This window comes from Portunus trituberculatus, chromosome 45 (assembly GCF_017591435.1).
Source record: "Portunus trituberculatus isolate SZX2019 chromosome 45, ASM1759143v1, whole genome shotgun sequence".
Taxonomy (NCBI): domain Eukaryota; kingdom Metazoa; phylum Arthropoda; class Malacostraca; order Decapoda; family Portunidae; genus Portunus; species Portunus trituberculatus.
This window is the reverse complement of record NC_059299.1, coordinates 4,386,026-4,400,728: the sequence shown is the minus strand read 5'-3', so window position 1 is coordinate 4,400,728 and position 14,703 is coordinate 4,386,026. Positions and strand designations below refer to the sequence as shown.

The 14,703-nt window shown below is 39.1% G+C and overlaps 2 protein-coding genes across 2 annotated transcripts; one reads left to right on the top strand and one right to left on the bottom strand.

Annotated features, from left to right (window-relative positions):
* Positions 1-4,979: 4,979 nt before the first annotated feature.
* LOC123519525 (60S ribosomal protein L26-like) lies at positions 4,980-6,849 on the bottom strand. The gene is given in 4 exon segments (XM_045280884.1): positions 4,980-5,125; positions 5,727-5,867; positions 6,678-6,781; positions 6,784-6,849. Coding segments are annotated over 4 exon segments (432 nt in total). The 5' UTR covers positions 6,845-6,849; the 3' UTR covers positions 4,980-4,999.
* A 2,615-nt stretch (positions 6,850-9,464) lies between these two features.
* Positions 9,465-14,608, top strand: LOC123519321 (short/branched chain specific acyl-CoA dehydrogenase, mitochondrial-like). The gene is made up of 9 exons (XM_045280523.1): positions 9,465-9,622; positions 10,112-10,268; positions 10,456-10,556; positions 10,647-10,853; positions 11,034-11,204; positions 11,354-11,479; positions 11,694-11,876; positions 12,257-12,392; positions 12,749-14,608. Exons 1-9 carry the CDS (start codon positions 9,605-9,607, stop codon positions 12,925-12,927), a joined length of 1,278 nt encoding a protein of 425 aa, XP_045136458.1. The 5' UTR covers positions 9,465-9,604; the 3' UTR covers positions 12,928-14,608.
* The last annotated feature ends 95 nt before the right edge of the window (positions 14,609-14,703 follow it).

Below are 14,703 nucleotides of genomic sequence, written 5' to 3'. Positions count from 1 at the left end.
GTTATCATACTTAATACAACGTAACAGCGAAGTGGAAAAGATTTACGAAAGATTGGGAAGTTGTATTCTCTCTCTCTCTCTCTCTCTCTCTCTCTCTCTCTCTCTCTCTCTCTCTCTCTCTCTGGTATTACGTTTTCTTAACCTCAAAGCAATTTTTCTCACGTCTGTCAATTTCTTATATCCATCTCTCTCTCTCTCTCTCTCTCTCTCTCTCTCTCTCTCTCTCTCTCTCTCTCTCTCTCTCTCTCTCTCTCTCTCTCTCTAAAAATTCCAAAACATACCAGCACCTCCTTATCATTTTCCACCATTACCGAGAGAGAGAGAGAGAGAGAGAGAGAGAGAGAGAGAGCTTGGATGTTACAGTGTGGGAGAAGACAATTGGTTTTAGTTGTTCTACATTACGTTATTTCAGGGTCGTGTTGCAGTGTTGTTAATTCAAGGTCGTATACTGGACCCACTTTTTTTATTTGAGACTCGAAAATGAAATGTAAGTGACAAATATTCGATTTTAACTCCTTCAGTACTGGGACGCATTTCTACCTTGAGTTTCGGGTATCAGACGATTTTTTATTTACATTAGGAAGGGTCTGTGGAGGTCAGATCCTTCAGTTTTTTTAATTCCCCATATAAGTTTCTGAAGCTGTATAAAATCACTAAATAGTAATCAGAATATGGAAACTCGTTATTTCTATCCTGAGTTTTGGGCGTGATTAGACGATTTTATTGACATTAGGAAAGGTCTATGAAGGCCAAAAGATGAATGACTAGAACCTTCACTGTTTTAATCCCCCACATGAGTTTCTTAGCCTGTATTGAATCACTGAATAGTAAGCAGAATGAATATGGAAACGCGTTATGGTACTGAAGGGGTTAATGGGTTTGTGTTATTGTTTATAGTTGTGGTGGTAATCGTGTTTAAAGAGCGAAGTGTCACAGAATATTTTATTTATCTTTATTTTGTCTACCGGATGGCAACATTCCTTTGTCTATATTTGTGATGTGTTGCGACATTTTGTATTCTTCTTCTCTTGTGTGTTGTTTTATCCTGCTTGTGTCTTTCGGTGAATCTTTTTTTTTTTTCTATATTTGGTCTCCTCTTTATTATTTTCTTCTTTCCTTGACGTCTTCCATGTATTCAACGTATAATTAGTGCGGGTTTCTCCCACGTGTAGATTCCCTCCCTGTCCTTTTTCCATCACTCACACCTTGCTCATTTTCACCTGGACCGCCTTGATGCTTTGTGGGGAGCAACAGGTCACTCGATACCCACTTACACCTTATTATTATTTTTTTCTTTCCTCTTTTAGCTCCGTGATTTTTTTTTTTTTCTTTTTCTCACCTTCTGTGCTGATCTTCATGGCACATCTTAGCCCCTTCAGTACCAGGACATGTTTTCATATTTATTCTGCTTACTAGTTTGTTTTTTTATGCAGCATCGGAAACTTTCGTGGGGACTGAGATAGTGAAGACTCTAGCCATTAATCTTCTGACCTCTATAGACTCTTCCTAATGTAAATAAAATCGTTCAATCACACCCAACACTCAAGGTAAAAATGCGTCCCAGTACTGAAGTGGTAAAATACTTCATCGTCTCTTATCAACTTTTTTTTTAACTCATTCAGTACCAAGACGTGTTTTTCTAATTATTCTACTTACTATCTGGCGATTTAATATAGCTTCAGAAACTTATATGGGGATTTAAATAGTGCAGACTCTGGCTATTAATTTTCTACCTCCATACATCACACCAAAAACTCGTACGAAAAATGCGTTCCAATAAAGGCGTAAATAGTATTAAGAGTTTCAAGAATGTTTTGATCATCCCAGTGATAATTAAAAAAAAAAAAGGATTTTATACCATAAACAGAGCAACCATACATAAGAAGCCGCCTTAATTAGCATCACTGTGGCCTTTGAAAGCCGACCATATTCTAAAACACTCATGCGTCACACCTCTACATTCAAAAGCCTCTGACTTATAGACACACCAGAAAAAATAAATAAATAAAGCATCAGTGTCTAAAATATAATCTACCTCAACATACTCAGTTTTTTCTTCTTTTTTTTTTTTCTTTAAGGTGTGTACCCGAGAAAGCCCTTTGGCCGTGTAGAGGAGGGAATGCCAGATGGTGGCAGGGGCTGGGTGTTAGCTTACGTCTCAACACGCCTCGGGCATCGCTAAGGAGACACTCATCGCCTGGCTCCGTAAGCTTAACAAGAAACAGGAGGCTCTGCGGTACCGTAGGGCGTGACGATATTGAACACTACACCAAGGTTTCTGGAGGAGGGTTTTTTTTTTATTTATTTAGGTTTGACTGAAGGAGTGGCAGAATTTGGGTTAGTGTGGAAGATCGCGTGTTTGAAGTGCTGAGTGAGAAAGTTAGTGGTGAATGTTTGGAATTCGATCGTAGGTAGCTTTTGTTTTTATTTCATTTATTCATTTATTTATTTATATTTTTGTTTATTCATTTTTTTTTATTTTTTTTTATTTATTTATTTATTTATTTTTTTTTTTTGCTTAGGATTGACTGAAGGGATGTCAAAGTTTGGGTTAGCGTGGAAGATTGCATGTTTGAAGTGCTGAGTGTGAGAGTTAGTGAAGGAATGTTTGGATACGATAGTAGATAATATGTTCTTTTTTATTATTATTATTTAGTGTTTACTGAAGGAATGGCAGAGTTTGGGTTAGTGTGGAAGAGTGAGTGTTTGAAGTGCTGGGTGAGAGAGTTAGTGGTAAATAGTGGTTAATTAATAGTTTGTTATTAGTTAATAGTGGTAAACTCTGGAACTCCCTGCCTGTGTCTGTATTTCTAACTTCCTATGACTTGGCTTCATTCAAGAGGGAGGTTTCAAGACATTTATTCCTGTCTTCTGGCTAATTCTCTAGGCTCTGTATGAAGATTGGCGACTGAGTGACGATTTTTTTCTTTATATTTATGTTGCCCTTGGCCAGTCTTCCTCCCACATAAAAAAAAAAAAAATGTTTAGGATGCGACAATAGATATGATACGGTTTGTGGAGAGAGAACGCCATCAATAACTTCGTGACTAGTTCCAGGGAGTACTTGTCGATATTGATGCATTAATGGATAGGTAAAGGTCGTTGTGCATGTCATTGAGGTGAAAGAGAGATACGCAAGATAGAATGGATCGATAACAATGATCACAAGAACTATAGACGAAAGAGGTGAACCATTAATCCCTTCAATACTGGGACACATTTTTACCTTGAGATTTGTGTACGATTAGACCATTTTATTGACATTAGGAAGGGTCTATGGAGGTCAGAAGATTAATGACTAGAGTCGTCACTGTTTTAACCCTCCACATGAGTTTTTGAAGCTGTATAAAATCAAATAGTAAGCAGAATGAATATGGAAACGCGTCATGTTACTCACGGGGTTAATGAAAAGTAGGTTACATATGACGAAATAGCAACTTTACCCACTGCATATATCCACCTCATTATATACAAGAGAAAGAAAGAGGAAAAAAAAATAATGGAAGGACAATTTAAAGCCATAACGTGAATCGCCAACACATTCTAGGAAATCTCTCGCAAACCAGAGCGTTGTCTATCCAATTAACGTCCTTCAATCTCTGGGAATAACGATGCCTCTGAGCGCCACCCAGACCAACACTCACCAAGGAAAACATCACTCGCAAAATAGGCAGTAGAAAATAGATACAGCTAAGAACTACTGGCGAGTGGTGACCGTGGGGGAGGTGGGGAGGGGAGCAATAGCAGGTGTAAGAGGATCAAGGGTCAATTGAGGGGAAGTGGAAGGTAGGATTTGTCTTTGCCTCATCCCTCAACCTGTCCCCCCCCCTCCCACACGACACCACACAAGGACCAAGGCACGATGAAGGTGGACGGTCCGCTCAGCCAGTAAAGGGGATCGAAGAGTAAGGGATTCCGCTGAGGCACCCGATCCTAAACTCTCACGCGGAGGATATCGATGTGCCACCCACTTGAGTCAAATGTACGATAAGCTGTGATTTTCTCTCTCTCTCTCTCTCTCGTGACATTGCTTTCTTGAGTATTGAAACTAGATTTGTTTACTTGTGGAAATCTGGTCAAAGGCAACATAAACGTGAAAAAAAGGCCCATTTAGTTTTCAGCGGCATTGGGTCATTCGAAGTCATAGTGATAGTATATACTTTTATTTTCATTTGAGACTGTGCATTGATCGCTGTTATGAACTCAATTTATTTAGCAACATTGTTTTAATCTGTCAATTACGATTTTGTTTTAATCTGTCACTTGAGTTTTCTGTCACAACTGAAGTGCAGAAATTTATTTGGCTCTTCTATTTTCATACCCCAATGCGCTCATAACGTTAAATATTGGACAACATTCCCCTAACACTTGCTCAATTTCCCAAAGTCAAGGCATCAGCGGTTACAATATGGTCAGCCTTAAATCTCCGTTTTCCAACTATAAAGCTGACCCTGATGCAGCTACTTCATATGAAACTAGCTACTGTTGTGTCGTTACTACCACCAGAGCTTATATTGTTATTTGTATCATTCAAGCCCTTTGTGTGACCCTCAGATATGAAGCAGAGTTGTTACCTGTTGATTGAAAGCCAAATGTTTTATCTTTAATAACAATGACAATGCAACACTTCCACCACATTCACACAAAATAACCTAATCAAAATTAAACAACACTAACAGAAATGAAAGTTGAATATCAAAGAAAAATTAACCAGGCATGCTGTCAAAATATGTTAACCCCTTCAGTACCAGGATGCTTTTCCATATTTCCTCTGCTTAGTATTTGCGTATTTTCTACAACTACAGAAACTTATATAGTGGATTAAAATAATGAAGACTAGCCATTAATCTTCTGACCTCCATAAACCCTTTCTAATATCAATAAAAAGGTCTAATCATACACAAATCTCAGGTAAAAATGTGTCCCAGTGTTGAAGAGGTTAATCACCAAAACAAGTCAATGAAAATCAAACTGCAATGCTACGTCAGTGATTTTTATTTTACGCTGAAGTGTCCATAGCTGTGAACTTCTCCTTGTCCTTGCCCTGGCGAGCAGCACGACCTGCCGCCCTCCGCTCAATGATCTTCTTGCGGTCCTTGTCCATCTTCAGCTTCACCACACAGCACTAAAAACAAACCACATCAAATCAGATACTAACACAAACATGAGCCGTAACTCTAGTCTACACTTCATGCACCTCATTCTAACATATTATTGTTTGCTCTCTCTCTCTCTTCTCTTCTCTTCTCTCCTCTCTAAGACAAAAACAAGCTGTCATAATTTTCTAGCTCAAAATTAACACTTTATTCTTAATCAGACACTTATTTCAACTAATTCCTCACACTTAACCACAGCATGTAAAGTTTAAATCAATAAAAACAGCTTGGCAATTATTCAAATACAATTAAAATGGATGAACCTTAGCAGAAAAGTAATCACAGTTGTCTGGTTCAAGTTGTCTAGCCCTAAAGCAGCAAAATCACCCTTACTATTACACAAGGATGTACATGTAAGTTCAACAGTTAATTAGCCTCCCATGGTTACTTCCCCTTCAATTAATCTTATCCTCTAGCCTGCCAATAATGTCATTTGTAAGGAGACTAAGGAAATCAAAGGACTGTGGCCACAATAAACACATAGTAGACTGAAAGTGTAAAAAGTTAAGTCCAAGTGACAGCTTTACATGACTGTTCCACCTGGTGTTGTATTGGCCACACAGTACACACCTTGGAGGGGTGGATGCCGACATAGACTGAGGCTCCATTGGCTTTCTCACGCTGGATCCTCTCAATGTAGATGCAGTACTTTTTTCGGTACACGCTGACAACCTTGCCTACCTGCTGCCCCTTGTAGTGCCCCCTGACTACCTGCAGGGAAGAACAAAGGGTTACAAACAACATAACAGGACCAATGTCAACACACATCCTCACTGTATATCTTGTGTCAGGAGCACTGCTAGATCCTTGAGCCAGGGGTAACCTGGTGTGGGGGGCGGGGGAGCCTGTGCATCAGGTGGAGTGACGGACAGGAAAACCCTGCCCACACCCCAGGGACTGAGCACTGCAGCGGACAAGGCCACGACTCCACCACACCCCCACGCCTCTCAGAGAATGGATTAGCTGTTTTCATCATTCAAAGCTGGACAACTGGTGCCAACCAATACCTATGCACCAACACTACACTCCAATGGTACGATCCACTGCTGACATGAGGATATTTGACTTTCCAGACTTAATATACTTGCCAAAAAGGAGGAACAATGAATATAGAATGTGAATTTCAATCACAGACTTGGAATAAAATCATATCACTTAATATAAGATAAACAAATGGTATTATAGAAAAAAATACCTGATCTGCATTAGATAATGGTTCCTTTACAAATGCCTAATCTATTTCAGGTCATGTTCAAACTGACCACTACTTTGATCTCTTTATACATAACAGGAAAGGGGAGTGCAAGATTACAGCAGCCATGTACAGATGAAGAGGATGCTGTTGGAACACACCTGTTTGAAAACTAAAATATTGAGGAAAAAGAGAAGAGTGCATATACTAAGGTAACAAGTGAGAGAAAAAAAAAAAAAAAAAAAAAAAAAAAAAAGAAAAGGAGGAAAGAGAAAAAAGGAGAAGGAAACCAGAGAAACACACACACCACCACCACCGAGTCACCTCACCTGCACTTCATCGTCCTTGCGGATTGGGATGGACCGGACGTTGTACTTCTGCCTCAGTTCCTTGGAGAGGGGAGCTGACATGAACCTGCGGCGGATGTGGGAGGGGCATTGAAGTAACGTTCCCTGTTCTTGCGCCGGGAGGCAGTCTTGAGCTTGTTGAGCTTCATGGCGGACACTGAGGGAAGGAACCTCATTAACACAAGCACCACACACTCCACCTTCCTAGGACACACACAAGGGTCAGGAGCACTAATAGATCCTTGAGCCAGGGCTGGCCTGGTGTGGGGGGCAGGGGAGCCTGTGCACCAGGTGGAGTGACGGACAGGAAAACCCTGCCCACACCCCAGGGACTGAGCACTGTGACGGACAAGGCCACGACTCCACCACACCCCCACGCCTCTCAGAGAATGGATTAGCTGTTTTCATCATTCAAAATAGATTAGGATGCTTGGAAATTTTGGTAACTAATGCCATGCTATCCTAAACTGATAAACTGATATCTAGCAACGGAAAAATATGATAACTTTAAATAACAATTCTCTCTAAACACGCACGTCTATACTATTTACTGCCAAAAATTACCGCTTTCTCACACACGTACCACTAAAATAACTAAGTAAAATAAAGGTGAACACATTACGGTACTAACACACACGCGATTTAAACCTCCTAAATCAACACATTTTTACTATTCAATCACCCTAAAATATCACGTTTCACGCAAATAACACTATAAAGGTTGTGAAATAAATAATACTAGCCCAAATAAAACTAAACACATTACAATACTTCCAATAACCATTCTATCTAACACGAGCGCTTTACACCTCTAAATTAACACGTCTTTATTAATTATTGCCCCAAATAGTCACTTTCTCAAGCAAATAACACTAAATTAAATGATATAGTCAGTCAAAATAAACAGAACACATTTTGGTGATTTAAATAACCCTTGTCTGCCATGAACGTTCCACACCTTTAAATTAACGTCTTTATTAATTATTGCTCCAAATAATCACTATCTCATGCAAATAACACTACAAAGAAAAAATTAGCTAGCCAAACTAAGATAACACATTACAGTAACTTTAATAACCATTCTATCTAATATGAACGCTCCACACCTCTAAATTAACACGTCTTTATTAATTATTGCCCCAAATGGTCACTTTCCCATGCAAATAACACTAAAAATGAAGATAATAGCTATACAAAATAAAACAACACATTTTGGTAATTCAAATAACCCTTCTTTACCATGAACGCTTTATACCTCTAAATTAACACGTCTTTATTAATTACTGCCTCAAAATACACCTATACTTAATATCGAGCCTAGTTTTTACTTTATAACAAAATCAAATCGGTTCTCAATGGTAGCAAGATTCCACACATGGTTATTACCGGTTGTATTCCTTAATATCCCCGAAATACATACTAAGAAGTCTCCCGTATACAAATTTCCTTAACTTGCATGTATAAATTGGCTTATTAATACACTCGGTTCATATACACGGCAAACCTTTCACGTGTTTACCTTCGCCAGACCTCAAGACACGACAATAACAACACTTATTTACAAGCTAATATCTACTAGACACGCGAACCTACACTTCCAATGGCGGGTAAATATTAATGTCCAATCATTCTACATTACAACAACGCAATGGGAGGGTCGGGAGGGTCCAGGATGATGAGGAAATAAAGGGATAAGACGAGATTACTTCAATACGTACGCTGCGTCCCGGCCACCACAGTAGAGGAAGCGAATGGTGGCGCAAAGGATTGTGGGTCCCTTCAGAATTACCAACTGTAATCCAAAGGAGCGAGAAATATGAAAGACGATGTGAAATACTATGTGTACAAGTCTAAAAATGTGATTAAATTAGTTTTTATTCTTTCCATGAGTGAGAAAGGGTAGTGTTGCTGTTAAAATGGTATTATAGAATCTTTCATCTCTTCTACCTACCTATCTATTTTTATTCTTCTATGCATACTTTTACCATCTTGAATACTATAAGAAATCAACAAAAAATATCTGAAACGGGGAATTTTCTAGTAAAAGTATTCCAACATAATTTTATTTTATCGTACTTCATTGTCAGTGCTATAGATCTTGGCCTGGTATTGCTTGATTTCTGAGTCTGTGAATTCCTACACTAGCAACTGATAATATAAAACGTTTCTTTCATTATATAAGTCCGTCTATCTATTTATCTATCTATCTATCTATTTATCTATTTATTTGTCTGTATGTATCTATATCTAAATCTTCCTTTATAGGTAAGGAATCCGCGTTAGCTTCAGGCGTAGAATGTACTGCTTCAGTTAATCAAATGGTTTAGTGAGGCACCTTCTGAATGAGTAAATTTAATTCATTCAAGTAATGTTCCTTTACTAAAACAACAAATATTTTCAAAGGGGGCAGTAATGATTTAGCTGGGTTCTCAAGACTGTTTCGTGTGTTAATAGTGCAGAAATCTTGTTGGTCTGCCATTTATATTGTAGACGTGCCCTTAAAAAAAACATATAATTTCAACAGCAGCTTCTTAGATGTAGTAGAAGTGCTGTGTTTCATTATTTGCGCCCCAGTGGCCAGTCAGCTGATTCCAAGTGGCAGCCCTGACTGGGAGTAAACAAATTTGAGTTACTACTTCGTCTCGGCCACACACGTGCAATAAAAGCCCAACCCTTTCCTCCTCCTTTGATACTTACTAACAAAACTTACCACACTCTTTCCTCAATCTTATTCAGTCACTTGGAAGCTGATACAAGTTCACGTAACATTAATATTACATAAGAAATTGCATATTAGCCGACGTTTGTGACACCGATCTCTACCAAAGCTTAGGAAAAATTTGCTGAAGGCCAAAGGGAGTCTGCTGCTGCTGCTGTTGAGTGCTGATCTGTTACTCCTTTGTGCCAGGATGCTGAGTCGCGCCCTGGTGAGTGCCTGTCTTTGGTATCTAGTGGCTGCCCTCAGTTTTGCGTGTTTCATGGTGTCTTAATAGGAATGTGTTACCTAAGGCCGGTTTACTCACCTGGTTTGCTCACCTGGCTGGCTGCCGTGTTGAGCTGGCTAAGGAAGTGGTGAGGTAGATTATGTTGTCTGTGAAGTATTAAGGCAGCGAAGGTTTCTAGGTACACCAATCTCTCTCTCTCTCTCTCTCTCTCTCTCTCTCTCTCTCTCTCTCTCTCTCTCTCTCTCTCTCTCTCTCTCTCTCTCTCTCTGCATTACCTAAGACCAGGCCTGTGTGTGCAGCTTTATACTCTGTTACTTGGCTGTCTTGCTGTTACTTTGCAGCTAAAAGAACCTTGTGTAATGTAAGGTGGAACTGTATTTATTTATTTTTTTATTATTTATTTTGTTTTATTAATACTTGGAGGATCAAATTATGGAGTCTATAGTTGAATTTTTGCCCTGGTGTTTGTAGAGCCATGCCAGCCGGCGGTGTGTGGCCATGCAGCGCTTCCACACGACAGCCAGTGTGCGGCAGCAGAATATTGCCGCTCAGCATGATGGAGTGGCTGCGTTCCGCCCTGCACCACTCACTGTGCTCTCGGAGGACGAGGAAATGATGAGAGAAACAGGTGACTGCCATTTATTTCTTATGCTATCTGTTATTTATCCAACTTTATTTGGATCCCTGATGATTACAATGAAGTTTTTAGAATGTGATTGTTAATATGGTAATATGGAGACAAACAAGGCTGGCTATGTTGAAAGTATTGTTTATTTATATTTCTTGCCCATTTAAAGTATTGTTTCATATTCCAGTGGCCAAATTTGCAAGTGAACAGATTGCACCCGTGGTCAGCAAGATGGACACTGAGGGCTGCATTGATGAGAAAGTTTTCAAAGGCTTATTTGATAACGGGGTACGTATGTCTACAAATTTTACAGTAAGTTTTTCCCTTTTATTTAGAAAAATGAAGAGATGCTTATTCTGTCCCTCATTTGCCTTTCAGTTCATGGGAGTGGAAATAGAGACTGAGTATGGCGGATGTGGCTCCACTTTCTTTGTGGCAAATCTGGTGGTGGAGGAGCTGGCCAAAGTGGACCCAGCTGTCAGTGTTACCTGTGACATCCAGAACACCCTTATCAACACGCTCTTTAGGAAGCTTGGCACAGAGGAACAGAAACAGAAATACTTGCCAAAGCTTTCCAACGAATATGTAAGTATCGTGCACGAGACTTAAGTGTAAACAAAGTTGTGATTGTTTCAGACAAATCACAACTTGAAAACATACATTTATAACTTGCTATTCTTGGTGTTGGTAAGCAGCATATTATTCTATCCACATGTGGTGATATCATTCTAATAGTTTAGACATTATTATTCATGTTTTCCACAGACAGGAAGTTTCTGCCTCTCGGAAACAGAGTCTGGATCTGATGCCTTCTCCCTCAAGACCACAGCAGTGAAGGATGGCAGTAATTACATCATTAATGGCTCTAAGATGTGGATATCCTCCGCTCCTCAGTCTGGAGTGTTCCTGGTCATGGCCAATGCAAACCCCTCTGCTGTGAGTCATTCCTGCTGGCCTCACTACACTTTCCATGCAAAACAATGGTAGAAGAGTTCATAACATCTAAATATATTAATAGTGATGAATGGACAATGGTGGTGTGATGTTGACATTGCAGCTTCCTTTACTATATTTCCTGTGAACAGAGCTACAAAGGCATCACCTGCTTCATTGTTGACGCTCAAACCCCCGGCCTCAGTGTGGGCAAGAAGGAGGACAAACTGGGCCTAAGGGCATCCAACACCTGTGCCGTCCATTTTGACAATGTTGTGGTAAGGATGCCCACTGTTCTCCTACAGTATGGAACCTCTGGCCTCTATACTTTCCTATACTTTTCTGTGTGATTTCTATTCTAGAAATGCTATTTAAATAAGTTTTCTTTTATGGATCTTTTTTGCAGCATCTGTTTACTCTTCATATAAGAAAATGTACTGTTCTTAGCAGCCTGCAGCTTGTACAGACAGTGCTCTTGCTTGGTGTTCACAGGTGCCAGAGGAGAACATTCTTGGTACCTTTGGACACGGCTATAAGTATGCCATAGAGATGCTGAATGAGGGGCGTATTGGCATTGGGGCTCAGATGGTGGGTCTGGCACAGGGCTGCCTTGATGCCACTGTTCCATACATACTCCAGAGGAAGCAGTTTGGAAAGAGCCTCTTTGAGTTTCAAGTATGTATTGTACCTAAGTTCACTTACAGTATGTGTGCTTCAGTGTGTATATCGGTGATGATGTGACTTATGACTTTCCCTTGTGTTCAGTTCTATACTATTATGTCATTGCTATCAAGATTAATTTGATTGGCTGCAATGGAGGCTGGTGACTAAAAACTTGATGGATTCAATTGTTTCTAGATATGAAACTTTTTTTCATATTCGATGTTTATGTTGATCCAAAGATAGAAAAACTTTTATCTTGTACAAAATTTAGAGTGTAACAGAATGATTACAAAGATATGGGATTGAATATTTCTGTTTGAAATTCATATTGAGTTATATTTACAAGCAAGAAAGCTGTCTTACTGATAGAATACTCATAACTTCTCATGAAGGCAATGCAACATGCAGTGGCTTACCTTGCTACTGAGATAGAGGCTGCCCGCTTGCTGGTGTACAACGCTGCAAGGCTGAGGGAGAGCAACCAGCCATTCATCAAACAAGCTGCTATGTGCAAGCTCTACAGCTCAGGTATGCCTTGTAAAGTATGTGTAGGGTGAGTGGAATGTAGTAATGAAAGGAAACACAGGATGAAATTCAGAAATACAGTTGTTCTGCTTCATCTCAGGTTTCCTTTCACTAACGCTCCACTCAGTTGTTAAGTATTTCATGCTTACATACTACAAAAGATGAATGAAAGTGTATTAACGTGAGTCTGTGATTGGATATCCTCCTTGTAAAAGATTCATCAGCAGTAATATTCACTTAATTTTTTTTTTTAATTGGGCATTATTGTAGTGTCACTGTATTAGTATATCCTCACTTTAGGTTAGATTAGGCGTTTTCCTGTCACTACCACTTCTGAACAGTTTATTACCTCCTTGCAGAAGTAGCCACTCGAGTAACTTCAAAGTGCATAGAGCTCATGGGAGGTGTTGGCTTCACTAAGGATTACCCAGTGGAGAAGTTTTACCGGGACTGCAAGATTGGTACCATTTACGAAGGCACATCTCACATCCAGCTGAATACCATTGCAAAGCTCATCGGACAGGAATATACCTCTTAGTTCTCCATAGATTTGCCAAGAGGGAAATGGTGAAATAGAAACTTGAATTATTTAGTTCTACAAGATTAACTACTTAGAATTTTGTAGATACCTTGTGATATTAGTGATTTATTGCTTTCTCCATTAACAAGATACTTGGTAGATTGGTGTATGGCAGGCTGATGTGTAATGGTAAGTAGTGTGTGTGTAGCCATGGCTGCAATATGTGGGCATGAAGGTGATATACATGAATTTTTGTGCGTAAATATTGTTTGTATGATGTCCTAGATTGAGAATGTTCCCTAGACCACTATGTTTTATGCAGTGTGATGCTCTCATTTTTCTTCAATGGGAAACTTATCGCAGTATTAAAAGATTCTCAGTCACAAGCTACCGAACAGTTTAATGGAATTCGACTGTATTAGATTTTGCCTAAGGTATGAAATGTAGTGTTCAGGGTTCTAGTCACCTTATTATTCATACTTCGCAAGCGAACCACTTTAGTTTTGTGGTCTATGAAGTAAGATAGCAAAATATAACTCATAGTATATAGATTATTTTTATATCTGTACATATATTCTGAGAGGTTTTAGTTGTTTAGTTAAGTGGGTTGTCTTTTTCTTTTAAGTTCATCAGTCTGTCTAATGCTTCTCTTTCCATTTAATTTAACTAATCTACGTACATGCACTTCTTTTCATCAATTCCACCACCTCAGACTACTCATTTTCACAACTTCCCAAGCCATGATGGACAAAAATATGTCAAATTTTTTGCACAAGATTTTCAGTTATACATACCAAGCTTTCTAGAGAGGTTGTATGTGGTTCCAGAGGAGTGGCATTGTCACGCCTTTACTGAAAAAGTGCTACAGGTCGTAAACAGTGTAAAATACCTTTCTTTTGTGTAATGCAACAGTGTACCAGAAGCAATGTACTCTGATTTCTGAGCGGTAAAGAGAAGAAGGGGTTTATGTAGATGTGATCCTGCCGGTGGTTGGATATAAGAGTTGCTTATCAGATCTAATTCATAATTTCTGTAATTGTAGCCTCAGCATTGGTGTATGTGTGGTTGCAGGTGTGTGGTGTGTGTACCTTGGCTGCTTCCCTGTGTAGAGACATCATTAGGATATTGAAACACTGCAGAGACTCAAACATAGTATGGCCAACTCCCGCCACTAAGGAAACAGCAAAGGAGAAAAATTTTAGGATATTGAGAATACTATGAAAAAAAACAGAATGTATTAAGATATAGAAGCAGATTACATTCTTCATGGTGATGACTTGCCACTCCCTGTATGCACTCAGGTGGGTCCTAATGCTATAATGCCTCAAATTATCACCAATGAACTGCCAGTTTTCCAAGTTTAGTCCACTGTGTTTCTTTCAACTTCTTGTGTAGAATTTAGTCATCCTTTGTGATTATACAGTGCCATATGACCATGCTATTGTGACACTGTAACTGAGTCAATTTACAGTTTTCCATTATGTCTGTTAGATATGGGATTTGGCATAGTTCAGGTAACAAAGTCTGTTTATATTTTGTCTTACGGTACCTCAAAGCAAATCCTCAAGATTATTGCTGTGTCTTTCCACAAATTCATATTAGTGTTGCTGGCAGTTTTCAAGTGAATATGTAAAAAGGGAAAAAGTCTGAATATGGAAACTTTCATAATTTTGGAATATGAATAAACTAACCAAGAACATGTTGATTTGCATGTTTGAATATTTAGTACCTGTAATGATACAGGATAACAGTACACCACCATATGGCAGCTTTTTAAAGGATAGAGGGAAAGCA

Excerpts from the sequence above, each read along its gene's own strand:
- LOC123519321 (XM_045280523.1), top strand. Across the intron at positions 11,480-11,693 it reads TCCATTTTGACAATGTTGTG|GTGCCAGAGGAGAACATTCT; the intron begins GTAAGGATGCCC and ends TGGTGTTCACAG. Across the intron at positions 12,393-12,748 it reads GTGCAAGCTCTACAGCTCAG|AAGTAGCCACTCGAGTAACT; the intron begins GTATGCCTTGTA and ends ACCTCCTTGCAG.